The sequence below is a fragment of the Anopheles stephensi genome, chromosome 2, assembly GCF_013141755.1.
Source record: "Anopheles stephensi strain Indian chromosome 2, UCI_ANSTEP_V1.0, whole genome shotgun sequence".
NCBI classification, from domain to species: Eukaryota; Metazoa; Arthropoda; class Insecta; order Diptera; family Culicidae; genus Anopheles; species Anopheles stephensi.
The window spans coordinates 17,139,224-17,160,029 of record NC_050202.1 but is presented as its reverse complement, the minus strand read 5'-3'; the positions used below and the strand labels follow the sequence as shown (position 1 = coordinate 17,160,029).

The 20,806-nt window shown below is 48.3% G+C and overlaps 1 protein-coding gene across 15 annotated transcripts in view; it reads right to left on the bottom strand.

Moving 5' to 3' along the window:
- The window catches only part of LOC118507229 (spectrin beta chain), a 30,758-nt gene that overhangs the window by 9,378 nt on the left and 574 nt on the right, over nt 1-20,806 (bottom strand). For 11 of the 15 annotated variants that reach the window (XR_004905618.1, XR_004905619.1, XM_036045403.1 and 8 more), the window contains exons 2-4: nt 6,142-6,412; nt 5,725-6,050; nt 62-5,648 (exon numbers count right to left, since the gene is read on the bottom strand). Coding sequence is in view for 13 of the 15 variants with exons in the window: in XM_036045403.1 (XP_035901296.1) it covers nt 62-5,648; nt 5,725-6,050; nt 6,142-6,277 (6,049 nt within the window). In the remaining 2 variants the exon portion in view is untranslated. Of the gene's footprint in view, nt 1-61; nt 5,649-5,724; nt 6,051-6,141; nt 6,413-18,732; nt 18,889-19,958; nt 19,983-20,069; nt 20,205-20,806 lie in introns of those variants that run through there. The other 4 variants (XM_036045398.1, XM_036045400.1, XM_036045399.1 and 1 more) reach the window with 4 other exon arrangements.

Here is a 20,806-nt window from a genome sequence, read left to right as displayed (position 1 = left end):
AACACATTATAGTTACACACAGCGAGCGGCAGACGGGCCAAACCCCGTGTTGTGCACTTACTGAGCTGCAAATTCTCCCAACGCTCTTCCCACCGGTGTAGCAGCGCGTTTCGGCTGTTGGTGAGCTGCAACAATCGATCCTTAATGTCGGCCGACGCGTAGTGATTGCGGGACAGCAGTTCCTTGCCCAGCGCGAGACAAGCGCTGAAGTTATCCTCGCGCGTATCGATCTCCGCCTTCAGGCTCTGGTGATTGTTCATCAGCAGCTCGACGCCCGACACATCGCGCGGCTTCTCCGACGTGTTCATCTGTCGCACCAGGTCCTCCATCCACAGCATCAGCATGCGGACCAGGTTGAAGAACTTGAATAGATCGCCCGTATCGGCCAGCTTGCCGCGGCGCTCCTCGCACATCGCCTGCAGATGGGCCCAGGCGTTGAGCACCTCGTGCTCACGGTTGGTAATTTCGCGCGCCTTCTCACCAGCGTACGCCGCCTGCAGTTTGGCCGACTCTTCCTGGATCTGTTGCACCTGCGAGTGGAGCGTCATCAGGTCCTGGATGAAGTTCTGGTGCTTGCGCTGCAGCGCCGACACAACGCCCGCATCACGACCCAGCTCCTCCGAAACACCGTGCTGCTTCTCGTTGATGCGACCCAGCACGTCCTTGCAGTCGTGGAAGAATTTGTGCAGTTCGCGCGATGCGGCCAGCATCGCCTTGCGCGTTTCGATCAGCTCCAGCAGATCTTGCCAGGACTCGTTCAGCCCGTCCTTCCATTCGGCGATCGTCGCACTGTCCGAGTGGCCCGCATGGATAAGATCGTCCGCGATGCCGTTCGCCTTCGCGACACGCTCGCTGCCGACGGTGGCCGTGTCCTGGGCGAACTCGTTGAACCGTTCCCACAGCAGCGTGATGTGATCGTAGTCCTGGCCGAGCTCGTGCGAACCGGCGACCACCTCGCGATCGGTAATCCACTGTTCGAGATCGTCCACCTCGCGGCTCAACATGAACAGCTGCAGGGCTTCATCCAGCCGGGCACGACGTTCGCCCGCCAGATCCTTCAAACCGGCGTACAGTTTGTCCAGCTGCGACTGCTTCACCGACACCTGGTCGCTGTAGGCGTGCTGTTCGGTCGTCAGCTGACGCGCCGTCTCGCCCAGCTGGCGGATAGTGTCGGCATAGTCTTCCACCGACTGTTCCAGGCTTTCGTGCTTCTTCATCAGATTCTGGGCCGAGGTTTCGTCCTTGCCGCGGTCCTCCACCATCATGTACAGCTCCTGCTCGCTCATCCACGATTCCGCTTCGGCCGCATCGAAGAAGTACTGCTGCACCTTCTCGGACTGGTCCAGCTGCCGGTGGCGGTTTTCGATGGCATCCTTCAGCTCCTGCCATTTCTGTGTCAGCTGGCTGATCAGATCCGCGTACGAGCCCGCATCTTCGTGACCCTCGTCGATCAGCTTCTGCCCGTTGTTGCAGATCGTCATGATGCGAGGCTCGTGGTTGTCGATTTCCGTGTTCAGCGACTGGTGCTTCTTCTTCAGCACGTGCACATTGAACAGCGAGTTGCCGTACTCGGTCGATTCGGCCAGCGGCATCTTCTCGTCGATCCACAGCTTCTCGTCCTCCACGTCGCGCCGGAACTGGAACGCTTCCTTCTTCTTCTCCAGCTGCCGCTGGCGCTCCAGCAGCGGAGCCTTGATCTTTTCGAAGCGCGCATTGACGGCCGTCTTCTTCTCCACGATCGGTTCGACCACGTCGGACGGGGCCGTCTTCGTCAGCACGTCCGTCTGCTTGTCCAGCTCCTCGACCTGGCGCGCCTTCACGGCCATCTGCGTCTGGATGATCTGCTGCTTCTGCATCAGAATGTTCACCGAGGTCAGATCGTTGCCGGTGTCGGTGTTGATGATCTGCTTCTCGAGATCGTCCATCCACGAATCGATGTCGTCGACGCTCTGCTGCACAATCACCTCGCGCTTGGCATCGAACAGAAGTGCACCCTTTTCCTTGGTGCTGGTTTCCAGCTCGTCAAAGTTCTTGGACAGATCCGTCAGCTTCGGCTCAATGATCTCCTTGAACTCGGGCTTCTCCACCATCAGCTCCTGAGCGGCCTTCTTTGCCTCGTGCAGGCGCTCCTTGTTGGCGGCGATCTCAGCCTCAAACGCTTGATGACGCGTCCACTTCGAGTGAACCGTCTTCGCACTGCGATAGGTGTCGTCCTGGGCGGTGATGTACTTCTCCTGCACCCACTCCGTCAGCTCTTCAATGTCCTGCAGGAACTCGTGCAGCTTCACCTGGTTCTTAAGCTTCTCGTGCAGCTCCAGCGCACGGTTGCGGTTGTCGTCGCGGCGGTGCGCAATGCTCTCCGCGCGCTTCGTGATCTTGTCCGCGTCGAAGTGATCCTTGCTCGTCATCTGCCCGGCCACCTGCACGATCGTGTTGAACTTCTCGTCGTTCGCTTCCATCGTGGTGAGGAACGCTTCGTGCCGTTTCAGCTGATTTTCGGCCTGCTCCAGATTGACCGGCGTATCGTCCTTGCTGAGCACATGCTCCTGCTGGCTAAGCAGCACCTCGGCCTGGCGAGCGTCGCGGTTGAACAGCTGCTGGTCCAGACCCTGGGACAGCAGCACCTGACGGTTCTCCCACATCTGGTGCAGTTCCTCCCAGCCATCCTTCAGCGCCTTCAGACGCTCGCGCAAGAACATGTACTGCGGGTCCTCGGTTTGCGTTGGTTCCGACGTGAGCCCCTCGCCGTACTCCATCATCTTCTTGTAATCCTCGGTGTAGTTGTCGATCTCCTCGCGGATGCTCTGATGCTGGTTCAGCAGCTTCTCGGCCTCGGGCAGCGATGTCGGTGTATCCTCGGAAGCGACGTCCGTCTGTGTCTTGGTCAACCACGCCTGGAAGTGGTCGAGATCGCGCAGGAAGCGGTGCAAATCGCCAGCCTCCTCCAGCTTCGAGTCGCGCTCCTTCAGCATCTGTGTGAGCTGCTCCCAGATGGTTTGAATCTGGGCCACACGCTCGCGGATCAGGGCGGCCTCCTCCGGATGCTCGCCCTCGATGGCGTCGGCCTCGTTCTCGAGCGCCGTCAGCTTCGCCTGGATGGCGGCCAGATCGCGCTCCATACCGCTCAGACGACGCTGCAGCGTCATCACACCGGTCAGATCCATCTGCAGGCTGTCCGTTTCGGTGAGGATGCGCTTCTTGTCCTCGATCCACGATACCGTCTCGCGACATTCGATGTAGAACGTCTGCACACCGTGCGCCGATTTCAGCTCGTCGCGTTTGCTTTCCGCCTGCTCGCGCAGCTTCGACCACGAGTTGTTGAGGTGGTTCTGCTTCTCCTGAATTTCCTGCGAGTTTGGATGCTCCACGTGCAGCAGTTGGCGAGCGAGCTGGTTCACGACGGCGACGCGCGATGCGTTGGCGTTCATCTCCTTGTCGAATCCGTCGTAGCGATGCTTCATGATCTCCACATCCTCGATGTCCTTGCCCGGGACCATCGTCTGCAGCATGCGCTCCTTCTCGCCGATCCACTGTTCCACGCCGTCGCTTTCGGAAATCAGTTTGTACAGGCTGAGAGCATCCAGCAGGCGCTGCTTGCGCAGTTTGGCCAGCTCCATCAGCTCCTTGTAGCGTGCATCGATTGCGGCAAGACGTTCGCGAACCTTCTCCTGCTCCGGAGGGTTCAGCGTCAAACGGTCGGCCTGTGCATGCAGCTGCTCGATCGTTTCGGCGTAGTTCTTCAGCTCGTCCGCCACATCCTTGTGCTTCTTCAGCAAGCTCTGCACATTTGCCTCGTCGCGACCCGCATCCTCGGACGACACTAGGCGCAGCGCGTCCAACATCCAGTTATCGATGTCATCCGCGTCGGCAAACAGCTGGAAGTAGTCGACGGCATCCTCTAACCGCTTGCGCCGGTTGTCTGTCAGCTGGCGCAGGTTGCTCCACATGGCCATGATCTCCTTCAGCCGCTCGTCGATACGATCGGCACCGAAGTGTCCGCGGCGTACCAGCTCATCGCCCACCTCGCTCACCGCCATCAGCTGCGGCTCGTGCGATTGGATCTCCGACTCCAGCGCCTTGTGCTTGGACAGCAGCAAATTGACCGTCGTCAAATCGTGCCCAATCTCATCCGCCGACACGATCTGCTCCTTCTCCTTGATCCAGTTCTCCTCGTCGGCCATATCCCAGTAGAACTGCCACAGCTTGCGGTTCTCCTCCAGCCGCGAGCGACGCTCCACCGCAAGCTTGCACAGCTCGGCGTACGCATCCTCCAGACGCTGCACGCGATCGACAATGATCGCCGGATCGCACGGTTTGTAGTTGTCCTCCTCGTCGACCAGGAACTTCTGCGAGTTTTGCACCACCTGCTTCACCCGATCGCCCAGCACATTGATGTCCGCCTCGACGAGCGAATGCTTTTGCAGCAGATCTTCTACGCCCATCAGATGCTTGCCGTAGTCGTCCGTCAGCAGGCGCTGCTTGATCTCCTCCATCGAGTCGAGAATGTAGATCATCTCCTGGAAGTTTTGCTGCAGCTGAATCGAGAACTCGAGGCGCATGCGTCTCGCGCGCAGCAGCTCGATCAGGTAGTTCCACAGGCGCAGCACATTATCCTTGCGGGCAGCGATGCGCTCGATATCGTGATACTTTTCCGCCTCCAGCTCGTTGCACACCGCGACGACCGCCTGCACACGCTCCTCGTACGCAAAGATGTCCGTCTCGATGGCTTCGTGCTTCTTGGCGGCCGCTTCGACAGCGGCCAGATCGAACCCAAAGTTATCCGTGCTGACCAGACGCTGGTTCTCCGACAGCCAGGTTTCACGCATCGTAGCTTTGCGGTTGAAACGGGCCGCAAGCTGCTCCAGCTTCTCCTGCCGGATCAGCTCCTCGCGCAGCGCCAGCTCCCGCTCGTGCTCGGCCTTCTCCAGCCGCTCCCAGGCCTTGTTGATGTCGGAAATCATCTTACCCTCCTTGGGCGTGTACGGCTTTTGATTGTTTGCTCTCATCTTGGACTGGAGCGTGAAGAGCAGCACCTCCAGATTACCCTTCTCGACGAACTTCGGTGGCTTTTCGACCGTGCGGTAGTTGGAGAACTGGGCCAGCTGCTGCTGCACGCCCACCAGCGAGTTGACGAAATGGCGATCGCCCAGCTGCACGATCGTCACCTCGATCCACTTCAGCAGCTCGCTCGTCAACGACTCGTACTCGTTGATCATGCGATCGTTGTCCATCGCAATGCCGACCACCTTGCCGATACGCTTGCCCTGCACCGTCTCCTGCTTCAGCTTGCTGAAGTAGTGATAGTACGTCACGACGTACGTAATGATCGACTTCTCGTCCGGATGGTCGACGAAGATGTCCTCCGCGTCGAGCAGCTTCGTCAGGCCAAGCTTCTCCTCGGCGACGTTGAACGCATTGTTCAGGTTCTGGATCGGGTTTGTCTTCGACAGCTTGTCGAACTGTATCAAGTCCGGCCGGTGCTTGTGTATGATCGCGTTGAACGCCAGCCCGTCGCGCCACGAGGTGGTAAAGTTGCGCACGTTCACATTATGGTAGCCGGCCGTTTTCATTTGACACCACAGCAGCAAAGCATCCTTGGCGGATTTGGTCTCTTTGTTGTCCGTTTCCTCTATAGTGATATCTTGAATCTGCGAAAGCAAAAAAAGGCGTTTAGTGAGGAGAATCGTTTTAATCCCCCCAAACCCCCCTGCCACCCTATCTTACCTGGAAGCGCAGAATGATTGTCCAGATCAAACCCAGGTTCAGGCTAGCGTTACCATCGACAATATCGTGCGAACCGATATTTTCCAAATGGACACGCTGTTCGCGCAGAAACTGCAGCGCTTTGTCCACATTCTCCAGACAGTGGATGCGCATTTTACCCTTCGTTGGCCGGGGCAACCGCTCGCCAGACAGTACCTCGAGCAGCTTGATCAAATTCTTGCCATCGCGCATATCGACGTACAGGTCTTTGATCGGACTGTTCACCCGCACCAGGTGCGAATTGACCCATTTTGTGAATGTCTTTTTTTGAACACTTTCACGTTCCTCTGGCGAAAGGGAAAACCAAAGCAAACGATTTTATCATTATTAGTGTGATGCGTACATTTTTTTCCCCCCCGAGCTTTTCTCCCGCCTCACCTGCTAACGCTTTGATGCGTGATCGTTCGAATAAACGCGAACTGGAGTTTCCTCCGTCGTATTCGATATCTTCGATAAATTCATTTCCCGGACCCTGGCTAGGGTCCCATCGTACTACGGAAATGTCAGTCGTCATGATTGGGAAGCAATGGAAAAGGAAATAGTCACTATTTTCTTCCTTCCTTCCTCACGTCGAAAGAGATGCGCGATTTAAATGTAGCTTATATTTTTTATCCTCACTAGTGCACGTTCAGTATAACAGTTTTTATATCTGTTGAAGAGAGCAATAGACAGAGAAAAAAAAAGGTGATTCATGGATGTAGTTTAACTTGTGAATATTATTTGTATAAAATATAACCATTCGAAACAGGCTTCCGCGTGAAGTGATCAACTAAAGCAACTACGATGCTAATACAATATGACCACTTCGCGAGAACCCCTATTTATTCAATGAATGAATCCCCCCTCGCACAGGAACGATTCCACCACAGTTCCACCACTCGACTCTGCTGATAGCTCAATTATACCCGACGTAGACACCTAATTGATCTACGGTTTGAAGTTGTCGGCGGGCGTGGATTCCGATGTGATTCGCCCTTGCAACAACACTCATCAGCGGAATAATCACTCGAACAGTACAGTACAACAAACAAGAGTCCATTAAACAAACACAAACACACACACACACACACACTATGTCCAATTTTTATGCTTCTGTTGCATACACCCACAGGCAGCATCATCAGCGGTGATGATCTCAACTTCACTCGATCACCAATCAGTGATCTTGCATGGTCCACGCTTTGGAAAAAAGGCCACACGTCAGAGTTAGAGCTTGCTCTCTAGCCGAACCTATCATCTGACTACGGTTGCATCACAGGCAATTGAGCAGACTGCTGCTGCAGTAGAAGCAGCTCCTATCAGGCCAGCGATGTGAAGACACAAACACGCACTCCAACCGTTTTAGGGTGTATGTTAGAGAATCTGCGGCCCGTACGTAAAAGCGAGCGCACACAGCGAACTCTATTTTGGGCGTTGTCCAAGCGACGTGATATGAGCGGTGCCGATCACCGGACCCAATCGACAAACACGATTCGATTCGTTTCGGCAGGGGGACTGGGGTTTGCCTTCGGTGGCATGTTTCTCGAAAATACAAACTGATGTGACACACCAAACAAAAAAGCATAACACGTAGAGCACACCCCACGATGGAGATAACGAAACACGCAAGATAAGAAAGGCTGCTGCTTCATTCAGTTCGGTTTAAGCATCAGTTAAACTTTGCTTGGGAATATTTGAAAGCGTTAGTTGAGTGCTGCAGACAGTCTTCAGTGGTAATTCGGGAGTAAGAAGTCTTCACACGGCAGGACCGGGGTTCAAATCCCATCTGGACCGTTCCCCCAGATAGTGATGACTGACTATCCAATTATGCGGTTTTAATGACTTAACACCTAAGAGAGGTCGTTAGGCCAATAGAGAAGAAGAGATTCTTTACTTTACCACGAAGACAAGGAATACTCCATTTGCAACGGGGTTTTGTCATATCAGACTCACTTGAAGCAGCTTGAGGAGCATGTCTTATTGATAGCGATAAAACAATCGACTCTATCAGAACAGAAGACTTCGAAGTCCTCAACGAAATAAATCCATTCATTTAGCTACAGATGATGTCAAGCACTGAGGGTTAAATGTTAAATGTAATTTATCATTAATTTTCTCTTCTCCAACTTCGAACTTCGACTTCGAATGGGAGACTCCATAGTAACGCACCAGGTCATAAAGTTAAAGTAAAGTGCAGTACAACACAATATTGTTCAGCTGTGTTGGAGATACATTTAAAGTCCATTATTTTAAGAAGCACTTCATTGTATAAAAAAGCCATTTTTTTACTCTTCAAGCCTAAAATGCTGCTCTATGCCGTCATCGCTATCAAACGCCCAGCAGTAGTGACACACTGTTGCACAATCAGCTCAAACAGCATCATGACCGCCATCGTTCATTCGCTGTCCGGGCGCACGAAAACCCAGCACGCATTGGCGGGGACCCAACCAGCACACCAAAGTCAATTATGTACGGTTGTCAAGTGGAGGGCCTAGTGGCCTAGCGCGCGGTCACGATCACAATGTGATAACAAACGAAGCAATCCAACCGTTCCCCGCTGTGGTCGGTCGGCCTCTCCGAAAGTGATTACCAAACAACATCGACGCGAGGGAAGCACACGCGCGGAGGACACACAAACGGGGGAAAGAATCAACACACAATAACACATCCACAATAACCGGCATGATGTCACCCCATACGCTCTGGTCCTCTGTGATATGCTTCCAGTTGCTTGGTGGGGACACCTCGGCCGGTTCTGTTCTGTAGGCAGGAAGATATATAACAGCTCCTCCAACAAACCAGGTTGACATGGAACGTAATCAACATTCTCTTCGTCCAAAAAAAGGGAAACCTAAAATGGACTTAAATTCATTATTTCATCAACCACAATTATAACTAGTGCTTAACTAGTTTAAATCGGCTAACCGTTAAGTAGAACCGAGACTGAAGACTCTAAATGTGACCATGAGATTTGTGTATTTCATCGCTGCTGCTGCTGCTGCTGATGTTGCCGATGGGGTGTGTAGTTTGTTGGAGCATCATCGAATGGCCTTGCCTTGCCAGCAGTACGGCACACGGGAAAGGTTAAAGTGTGCGCGCTGCTGCTGCTGGTTGGGTAGCACATGCCCCTAACAGCATTCGACTGGGATGACAAAATGTTTAGCACATAGGTGTGGAATCCGGCACAGGTTCATCTTTCTTATCGAAGTTTCCAATACATTGAGGTCCCTATATGTGGACTTGCAATTTATTAACGTCAATTTGAACTAGTTTTATGCCACTTTTCTTGCATATGATTTTGTTTATCTTATCCTTTAAGTGTAGTGATGATATCGTATTCCCACCAGGAAAGATCACGAGTTGCAAACACCAAACCCTCACCTGATCCATCCACAGAGACACTGATAAACGCTAATTCCCCTCCAGCGAGTATTAGCCGGTTCAAAAACATTGGCAAAGTAATAGCGTAAACCGGCAGAGATTCGAGAGCCTAACACGGACAACTTTGGTTCCATATTAGGCAAAACCGCCTTGCCATGCAGCTTGTTCTACTGCCCCGGATTAAGGCAAAACGTGTTTGCCGGCTCCGATCAACATCGACATCGAGGGAGGTGAGCATCATTTTTTACTTTAAAAGACAGCCAACGGTTGCGCAGCGTCGTCGTGAGTCAGTGAGCCACTTGAAGCTCTACTTTGGATAAAATGTGCAACGAAACGATGGTGCATCAATCTCTCACACGTTTTAAAAATACCTAGGGGTTTCTAGGAACGATGAGCTCACCGGAGGAAAACCGACGAGATGGATTATTTCGCAAACAAGTGTCTCATGCAATTGCTATTGCTGAATAATTTAAAAGAACGCACTTTAACTTTCTTCGTACTCCGATTACAATTTTTGGGACTTCTCCTGCATTGAGTTCCCTTCTCGTGATGTGAGTTTTCATGGCCGTGGATTCAAGCACGCAGAGTCGAGTGTAGACCAAGCTCGGTCGGGCTCGACCCATCGACGACATCGCCAATGCAGCAGCAACGGCAAGCAAACAGCGAAACAGCTAGCCGGCACACTTGAGCGAGAAGAAGCCATGGGGTGGTGTTATTTTTAGGCGGTGACTAAATCAAGCGTTGAGAATTGGTTAGTCCACACACCGCTACTGACTGGTGTTTGTTGCGCTCTCGAAGCACACGCTCGTTCCCCACTGCGACGACACGAGACGCAAAAGTTTTGGATTTAAATCCCATCCCATGCTTCTTACCCTACTGCCGCCGGGTGGGAAAAACGTGAACGGTCGCGGACACACCCCGGTAGCTTCGGGTGGTGGTGGTGATGGTGATGGAAAATGCAGTAAATTTATCGGAAAACGGATTGAAGAAAAGCGCAATCCGAGCACTAGTGCATTGCGGGGTTTGTGCATATTTAGCAGCAACCTGGCTACCTACTGGTGCTGGATGACTTCATCTCACCTCTTTGCTTATAAACCCTTTGGTGGAAAAGCCTTTTAGGAAGCATATATAGTTATTTTTGTTGATTAAGATTTTAAAATTTTGTTTGAGCTTCATCCGTTATTAGGACATGGCATAGCTAGTATCGCACACATCGTCAAAATGTTAATCATATCGTGATGTGTAGAATTTTGATAGTTTTATGATCGGACGAACAGCTGAGAATTTGTTGTGGATTAAGTAGGAAGACTCTTGTCTGCTAGTTCCAGGAGCTATGTCAGCCCACAACACTTGTGTTTCTTTAAGCAAGTAAATTGTTGGGCAAGTTGAAGAGTTCGAAACAAGACGGCACAAGCTGGGCGAGTCAAAATCTTCCATATATTGACTTGCCAGGAAGTCAGAAAGGTTCCAGATAAGAATTTTCCTCACTGGAATGTTGGAGACATCAATTATCTAAGGCAGGCGTACTTTCGATGCTCATCGGTGGAGCAAGTCAACCAGGTGACTTTGGATATTCAGAAGGAATGTTTCTTACAGGCCTGTTGTAGTTTTGAGGCCTTACTTTGAGTGTTTACCGAACTTAAACCTCAGGTAAAGCATTTTACAAGTCTTATCCCATTAGCCGATTCGTTTCGACTGGCAAAAAAGATAACTTTACCGATGTCACAATAATGATAAAGATTACCCCAACTAAGTTCTTCATATTTACATTGACCAAATTAAACAAGTTCTACCCATGTAAGGGTTAATAAATATGCGCGCTACACTACACAGTGCAGCTAAAAAGCCCTGTTGTAAGCGATGCGGCACCTCTGCAGCCTACATATTTTTGGTCACAATTTTGCCGTAATTCAACGCCACCACGAAAGTATCGTTGCGGAACGGTTCTAGGTTCTGCATCGAAGACCCCCGGGTAATGGGTGCTCATATTTCACAATTCCTCCAACCCCAACAAACTAACCCGTCACTTCCTTCGGGACAGCTGTGGGCAAGATGCACACGCTTAGACAGGCAGCAAGTGTCAAGCTGTCGCCGCCGCGTGGGTGCATGCAGCGGAGGATCGGATGAATATGCAAACGATCATACACACACACAGGGCACACAAATGGTCAAACGGAAGCTAAACTAGACAGACGCACGGGATTACATTGTGTCAGTAGCGGCGGTGACGTTGTACGGCAGGAAATGACCGATCCAACACCCAACGAAGCATCTTCGGTCATTTTGTAGTGGGAATTGCTTAGCTAAGCCGCGCGCGCGCGAATAAATATTCTAATGAGGTTCCACGACCTAAAGAGAGATAGAGAGAGAGAGGGTTAAACATAATTTTGGATTGACTTTGCTTTACTAGGAAACCTCACAACTTCCTACCCAGCTCAACGGAAGGGTGTGGCCCAAACGGCCAGGCCAGTCTCAGGGCCACAGGCGTGTGCCGTTCAGCACTAGGTCATAATAATTAGTGATACAAAAACTCGGTCCACACTGCCCACTGCACGTTACTGAGGGTATGGAAAACAATATTACGCCCCGGCAGACGATCAGGGCAGTTCTATGGGCCAGCACTAATTACCACACATTTGTTGACCGCGGTACGGTATGGTGTCATCGGAAGCGCTAAGTAAACAAATCGGCAGCATCATATTTAAACAACCTTCGTTTTCGCGTTTGAGAAAGCACACAGTAGTGGGTTGGTTGTACGGCGCTTGGCGTAAATATACGTCCATATGTACTTCACAACGGTGTGATCCCGGGATGAAACAATTGCACCAGCAAACAACCGGGGTGGTCACTTAAGGCAGGAATGTTTTTACAACTTCGCCCCTTTTTTTTGTTATTCCAACAGGGGGAACCGTGTGTTTGAAGAATTACTATCTGCCAAGCCGCAGCCTGGGTGAGAGTCTTCGAAAAACTGTCAAGCCACGTGCAGGGGAATATATTTCAAATATAAACACATTAACCAAATTGAGAGCCCGAAAATACTTATCCGATCGATTATAGCATGCCTGAAGGAGGACTTTTTTTTTGTCTTCAAAAGCCTCACTACCTCACTGAAACCTTACCAATTCAGACGATTATCTTCCCTCACCAGGGTGAGTTTACCGAGGCGTATCACACAAGGTAGGGACAGATTAGATTTCGTGTCGGTCAACAAAAATGTCTGCCAAAGCGGGGCAGAGCTAACTTTCTTAGCACAGAAATCACATCCTCGCCCTGATGGTGGCACGAAAACCCGGACCACGAAAGCCATGAAATCGATGGTACCATTTTCCTACACACCTATCCTGACCTCTCTCGGTTGATTAGTTACGCAAACTGGCGACGAGCAAGGGGGGAAGAACCGTGGAATTATGCGAAACTTGATTAGAAACAACCCGCTGTAAAATAGGGTCGTCAACACGTCGGACCAAACGGAACAAACTATTAATGATTATAGTTGGATGGCTATAAAATCGCAGTGGATGTTTGTCCTTAAATTAAATCTCACATCGTGATTAAATTGGTAAGGCCATTAAATTTTCCTTCTGATTCATTATGCTGATGATAAAATTAGAAAAAAATAATTTTACAGCCATTTTCTGTACTAATTAGCCCGTTGGAAAAAAATCCAATTCAAAATCTATGTCCCTAACGCTTAAGACATACTAAAATCGCAAATGCAACACTGTAAGCTTCCAATGATTGTATTAACTAATTTTATAGCTGTTTCCACATCGCTTGCAAGTTGCAAAAAGGAAATTGAACTCCAAACATTCCTTCCCAGCTTGTTAGAGCATGGCAAACAAAAGATAACATGGCAATAGCAAAGTGCCGTTCCTTCGGTCGATAGATTACAACACGAGCGGGAGACTCCAATTGCCACAATGCACTTCAGACAGAACAGTTGCACAGACACGTAGGACCATTTTAGGTGCTCACGCATACCTCAGGGTGACAGTAGTGCAACTCCCCACTTTATCATATATTGGTGGCTACACAGTCTACAGCTAGTGACATCATGCATGGATCGAATGGACGCGTCGCGCCATATATACTGCGCCAGCTCGTTCCAATAAGTTTCTTATCATACTTGCCACTTAAAGGAGGTTTTCGAAACGAAAAAAGCTCGCGCTACTAGTAAGGGAAAACTAGTTAAAAAAAATTAAATTTTAATCAAATTCTATTGTTATGCTTATCAAATTACTCGTTTTACTTATAACATAGTAAAAAAGAGTTTAAATCAATTTCAATAGAATTGCATACATACATACATATGCAATTTTATTATTGAAAAAAATGATGTCAACCACAGCATTATTGATGTAACTACCGTAAGCTTAGAAAAATTCTGGAAAATGTTCAGACCAGCAGCGAACTGTTCTATGTTCTACTGCGCATGTGAAGGAAATGGCGCCAGTGTGTGGTGACATCATTACTTGAATCTCTGTAATCCTGTGTCTCTCACTCACAAACACACACACACACACAGACACGTGTCTAAAACACTTCCAGGATATCCGTTTATGCTTCCTGGCCATTCCAGCCGCGAAGAACAATGAACTCGGTGCCAGCAGGTTACATCAAATACATATTTTATATTACTTCATAGGCAAGCAATTCGAAGAATTAAAGATGAGCTGCGTAGCACGAAGACATTTAATAGGTCAACTGATGATGATGCCCTCTCTTTGGGAGTTTGATTGCACCATAAGGTCCCACACAGTGGACAGGGAGAAAAAGGGGTGCGCTACTATGAATAAGATTACATTCACCAACGAATAAAAAAAGGACTTACTTATGTTTTGTAATTCAGATTACATCATCTAAACAGCGTTATTATTGCTTTTATATAAAACAGAATACACGTTATCACACACCAAGAAAAAATCGCCCCTAAATCAACCGAATTCCGATGGAATTGCGATGTTCCCAGAGTGGCAGCACCGGAACAGAACACCGAGAGATGGGTGTTTTATTTTTATTTCCACTGTCGAAAAAACGGGCAAAAAACGACATCGAAGACATGGACACATCAACATCATCATCGACAACACCTTCCAAATACTACACTACAGCTTTCCCAGCCGACAAACACACACACACTTGGGATGGATGGATGGATGGTTTATATTTGGTATCATCCAGAGAACCTACGTTTTTGTTGGTTTTTTGTTAGCTCAACTTGCCTTCAACTTTCGCCTGCCAATCTTGTCTTGGATCTGCTGATGGTTTCGTACACTTCACCAAGTGGTGTGTCTAGAGAGGGTCAAGTGGATCTGCCGCAGCCCCGAGGGAGGTAGATCGTTGGTTACGAAAATAAGGAGCTACAGATATCGATTTTCTTTCTTCCAAAGCGATAAAGAAACAAGTAGTTTGGGAGATCTTGTATGGGGTTTGAAGTTAAAAACCTCATCCAGAACGTAATCGGATAAGGATTTCTGATAATCTACGTTCCTGTTGTGTCTTGTCCTTGATAAGTCAAATTATAAGGAGTCCAATATGTTTCATATGGATCACATCCATCAGTGGAACGGTTGGACAAACATTTTGAAATTATTTTGTTTCATTCAAACAACTAATGCGCTTATTTATTCCTTCTCACAATGGTACCATACACCCAGAAGAGAGGACAAGCAAATAGAGCTATTAAAAATCTGACCATACTGCTGTGGCCCCCATCATCCATACACGGCGTCAAATACAACACACACACACACACCCAACGCTCAACCCCATTACGTCCCGCTTTTCTCACTTCCTGTCACAGTTTGACACCTTGACCACCACCTTCACCACCTAACATTTTGCGCCCATCGCCACCCCATTTTCCTGCACATCCTCTACTCGACCACAAAACTTATGCTTTATGCCGTACATCAACGCACACACAAATGCATTCCCCCCATCATCATGAAGGCATCAGACACGCACGTGAGGAAGAATCGTGAGGAAGGGTCTCTGTACAAATTCTCTATGTGCCGATAGTGTTTAGACGCACGAAAGTTCATTTGCCCTTTGGGTGCCCTTTTTCAACGGGTTTATGTGTGTTTTTTTTAAATAAAACATCAACACCATCATCTGCAACATGCGTTCGATATGGCTGCAGAGGAGCTGCTAACACGGCACGGGGTTCTTTTTTCAGTGTCTTGCTTCATTCGGAATAGACCCATCTACCGATTCAACTCAAAAACTCCCTCCCTTTTACTAGCCATATTGATTCTTTTGAAGGGAACTGCAGAATGGCAGAATATGCTGCTATTGCTTTGAAGGATTTTTTTAAAATAATAATGCAATTTTTATTGCTGATTGGTGAGTTGTAGGATAAGGTATTTTAAAATATATAAATCGCAGGACTACAAAATATATAGTCATAGAAGCTTTAAAGGACAGACTCCATATAAACGATATTCAATTGATGTTAAGAGAGTATAAGACCAACCGAGCTCACCCGGGATAAGGTGCCCTTTCACGGTTTGCAGAAGGAAATGTCTCCAAACCATCGTGATTTGTACTAATATTTATAATTTAGCTTTAAGCAATACGTCCAGGCCTTTCTTTATGAAAAAAGAGAGTATAAGAGTATTCTAGAGTGAATATGAATATGAATTATATTAGCTCCACAGTAGAATAAATGAAGACTTTGTTTGGATAGAAATGGTGGTGCAAAACCCCCGTCACACACACGAAGCATAAATGATGGAAGGGTATGAGTGACTATGGCGTGTCGGTATTTTCCTCATCGCCCTCCCTCTGACCATAACCAATCCTCCCTTTGAGTGCTGTTTTTGCATGACCAGAACTGTAAGTAGAGGGTCTGACTCCACGGGTTTGCTATCCCGCAGCATAATCCAACACATACCGAACAGCTAGCTATTGTTCTGCCCTCTGCATTATTCCTTCTTTTCCACTCGTTGAATTCATCACTTCTATATGACCCCCTCCAGCTTCTTTTTAATAGTAAAACAATGATTGTGGACGTGACTGTAATGCTTAACACAATTAAAATACGGGAATAATACCCGATAGGAAAAAAGGGATTTTCCAAACAAAAGTGCATTACATCATTAAGCTCCAATTTCCAAATGTAATAGCTTCTACTACCCAGGTTTACATACTGATGTTACTGATTTTATCCGTTCGTGGTGCATAAAAGTTGAAATTACGATTGGCCATGGCAAAAGCGAAGGAAAAAAAACAAACAAACACCAATGCGCACTCTTCACAAGAGATGTTGTTGAGCAAACTTCACAAGCTATATGCTCGACCTTGCTAAAAACCTTCTTGGAGGTTGGATTGGCTTCCAGCCAGGATTCCATTCGAACACGGAAGCTAGTTTTTTAGAGCGTAACAAATCACATTAGCATTACCAAGCAGTTGAAATGGGAGTTGCTTGACGATCAGCAATTTTCGTGACAGAAAGGAAGTACTGATAGGGTCCCTTCTACAGGCGCAGGAACACCTCCTGTATAAAGTATGTCAACATTTGGGAACGAGCCAATAAAACGAAGACATAAGTTATGGCAGGCAGGCACAATTTGGCTTCGGATTTGAGGGCTAATTTGAAAACCGTTCCGGCCACTACTGTAAGAGAATGTTTTATATGCCTGAATTTCGGAAAACTTGGCTGGAAATATGTTGCCAATTGCCTGATTTTCAAATTCTTCTTTGGCACTCAAACCTAGAAAGGTCCTGGCTTCCTTGACCCGCGTTCACCCTTATCGGGATAGCCATCAGTCCTGCGAGCGGGGAGACGATCCGGATGGGATTCGATAACGGTGTCTCTTCGTATTTCATTGGAAGCTCTCGTCTAATTATTGCAAGATACTATACAGGGAAAAATTGGATTTATTACTAACTTCACTTGAAATTCGAACGATAACCATACCGTGTTGACAAATTTTGATTTCTGAGTTAGCAACAACACCGCGATGTGGGTACCAAGATAAATGTCACGACATATCAGAGTTCCTTCCGACCCGAGGAGGGTTGAGGACAAGGAAAATAAAACCTTCAAACCATTATTTTCCCTTGCTTTGATCATATGGCTCCCCGGTGGGTGGCGCACGATACAGCAACTGGGAACACAAAGGGCGTTTTGCGTGCTTACGTGCCGTTATCTGTGTTTTTTTGTTACATCGAATATAAAACCTACACAAACACGTACATACGCACACAAACATTGCCGTGACTGAAAACGCGACCTTTAGCGGCAACCAAATGCACCAAACAACAACCAAACAGACCAAAAACCACAGCTCACCACCTGACCCACCGAGCTCCCTTGGGTTGGGTTGAACGAAATGAAGCAAATTTTTAAATGAAGTAGGCCGAGGCTAGAGGTAGCCAGTAAAATGGCATTTTCGCCAGTAGCCAACATCACATCAGCATCGATTTTAGAGCGATTTGTAATGCTGGCTTCTCGCGTACGATGGGGAACTATCTAGACTGCGCTTCCTGTTGCATCTCCCAGAACCCGGGAGATGTCTCTCGCTCTGTTCTGACTCAGTTTTCCTACCTTGAAGAAAAGCACTGCACGGCTGAAGGATCAGTTTGGCAAGCTGAGAAGCTAAAGGGATTACAGTTCTTCCATCACCAAGAGACATCCCTATGAGAATATGTCGATGATCTAAAAACATTCCACCCTTCACTCCCTTTTCCTCTTCCGGGGGCCATTTCCCCCCACGTGATCCGCCATCAGAAAGAACGATCCGGACAGCGCAAGGAAATGAGGTGTGGAGAGCAAGAAAATGAAAATAATAACAACAAGCGGAAACAACTTCTGACCAAGAACAGCAGCTTCGAATGCGGTGGTGACGGCAGCTCGCGATTGCGCAATCTACCGGCAAAAACGCACACACAACCACACACACACACGGAACGGTACGGAACGAAACGCATCGCACTCTCTCACTCTCGCGTGAACGGAACAGGGAGAGAGCGCGAGAGCGATCCACGCCTTTCATTTCACTCTCGCACACACCCGTCCACTGCAGAAGCGGGAGAAAGACACGACACCAACAAAACATGGCGCACCCGCGGACTACGAAGAAAGAGGACACGCACGCACCGTTTCAGGAGAAATGTAGGACGAAGTGCGGGTTGGGTGCAAGTTGTGTGTGTGTATGTGTTCAACCGGAGCACAGGAAAATGTACGTGTGTGTGTGTGCGCTACACACTGTACCGAGAGCAGTCTGCTTTCTTCCTTTACATCGCACATTTATTACACCGCGGTTGTTCTATATTGCGCCTCTTCGTTTACTTCTTTCTTCTGCACCGTTTTCTCATTTCACCCCATTTTCTTGCGGAGTTTGCTTTTCGGTGTGAGGGCACCACATTCACATTCACTTGTTCGTCACCATTTTCCACCGTCGTCTGTCTGTTCACTGTCTAACATTTACTGCTTCCTGTTTAATCTAACCCTGTTTTCATTACCCTTCCTAGGTCCGACAACACTACTTCCGATTTCACTGCACTTTTATGTTTGTGTTTTTCCCCTTTTTTATATAGAATTTATATTGAAAAGATAAAACTTCATTTACACTGAAAATAAGACACAATCATACGCCACAGTACATTACGGTGTTTTTCATCTGCTTTTTTGCTCCAGTACTACCCAAAACTCAGCAAGCCATGAAAATACTTCACACTACACACAGAACACAACACAACAGAACGATTTTAGACGAAACAACGAAAACTGTGCTCTGGGAGTAGCTCTACACTCTTTGCTGCCGGATTCACGATTGCGCTAGTATGCGTATACCCAGTGCGCGCTACGCATAATACAAATGCACCATCCAATTGGTGAGCCCATTGCCGTCGCTAATGGCGACTCGATGCACTCTTTCTCACTTTCTCTCGTGGGGTTTCGCCTTCTCGCTCACCAAAATTTGCCCACTTGGCTTTGAGGTCAAATTCATAAAAACACAATCCTCCAGTGTTATGTACGCGACGACGCGGGTCAATCCGCTTTCCACTCGTGTTCCGGAATGGACAGGCACATACACACAGAGAGACAGACAGTGTGAACGAGGGAAGAGAAAGATGGAGCAATTGCTTTCTCCCTTCTTCCTACTTATTCCTTCCCTTTCCACCTTCAACGGATGGTTAAACGAACCGGTAAGTTACATTGAAATGTTCATTTCAATTTGTTTATGTTATTTGCATTTCATTCGCTATGCAGATGGAACAAATTGCAGTAGAAACACCATTCTGTGTGCCCTCTCACCAACAGACGGCAAGGAGGGAGCGAGAGAGAGAGGATGAGAGGGAGGGATGATGGGGATAAAGATGAGCGATGATGTCATCAAGTAAAATAGAACTATCCCATCATCATCCCCCGATTGGTTACAATCGCTCGCACTCACTCACTCTAGATTCCGTTCTCTTTCTGCCACTTTTCAACAAAGATCGCTCACTTTTCTGTAGAGCAAAAGGAGCGCAACATTTTCGCATCGCAAATGGAACGGGGAAGTGAAGAAGATGGCGTTGGAGTGGCAACACACACACACACGCGTTTGATAGACGACCGAATTTCTCCAACTGTTTTTCGTTTTCGAACCACACCAAACCCTACACAACAATTCCGTTCTCTCGCCCTTGATTCCCGACTTTCCACCATCTTCACGGCTCCAAAACCCGTGTAACGGTACAGCGTGTGAACCTAAAACCAAACACAGTGAAGACCGTCTTCATTTTCCACATACACACACACAAACACATACACCGCTACAAGACGTCCTAAAAAGCTAGTATGGGCGTTGCCGCAGACGTCAACACGGCACCCGTCATCGTCATACCTATTGTTTTCTTCAATTTTATTTTATCAACACTTTGCACTGTGTTTGGATGACTACTACTGCCAGTTTGTTTGATGGCACCACTGTGTGTCAGGTTAATTTTTTCCCTACCGATTAGTTTTCCGTTTTTCATCCAGGCGCATCACGTTCACATTCACACGCACCACTCCGCACACACCAAACTCCACGCAGTGAATTAAACGCAAGCGCAACGCAACACCCCAATCTTTTGGCGTTGACGCTCGATTTTGGCCAAGGAAAAATCTCCCCAGAGAAGTAGATATACACCGCACACACACACACCAATTTTCCTTGTTCCTGTGTTTTTCTTGCCCGTTTTAGCTCTTTTCCCCGTGTTGTTCTCGCTCGCGATAGTCACACGCACGCACACATTCGCACAGCACACCCTACCGGAAAAACTCACTTAATGCAGTAGTATAGAGCTACCCCATTCCCGTTTTGATGCATACCGTCTCTTTCTACAGCAGTGAAGAGCGAAAAGGATAGCAACGCTACTTGCTCGCTCACTCTCACATTGTACGCGTTTGATTCGTTCTCGCTCGCATTCGCCATCTCACTTGTTCCGATATGCACGCTCTTTCTCTCGCTCACGCGCTACAGGCGACAGGGCGAGTGTGAAAATGGTGTGTAACTCCCTGAAGAAAATCTTCCCCAAGCATAGGGAGAAAAATCGATATTTTCGATGGAACTGATGCCTAGCACAACCTGGAGGCTCGCTTCGGATTCACTTTAAATTGGATCGAATCATTATAATGGCACACGTACAAAGCAACAAACACACACGTACACTTCCGACACACTCACACACGCAGGTACACCTTTCTTAC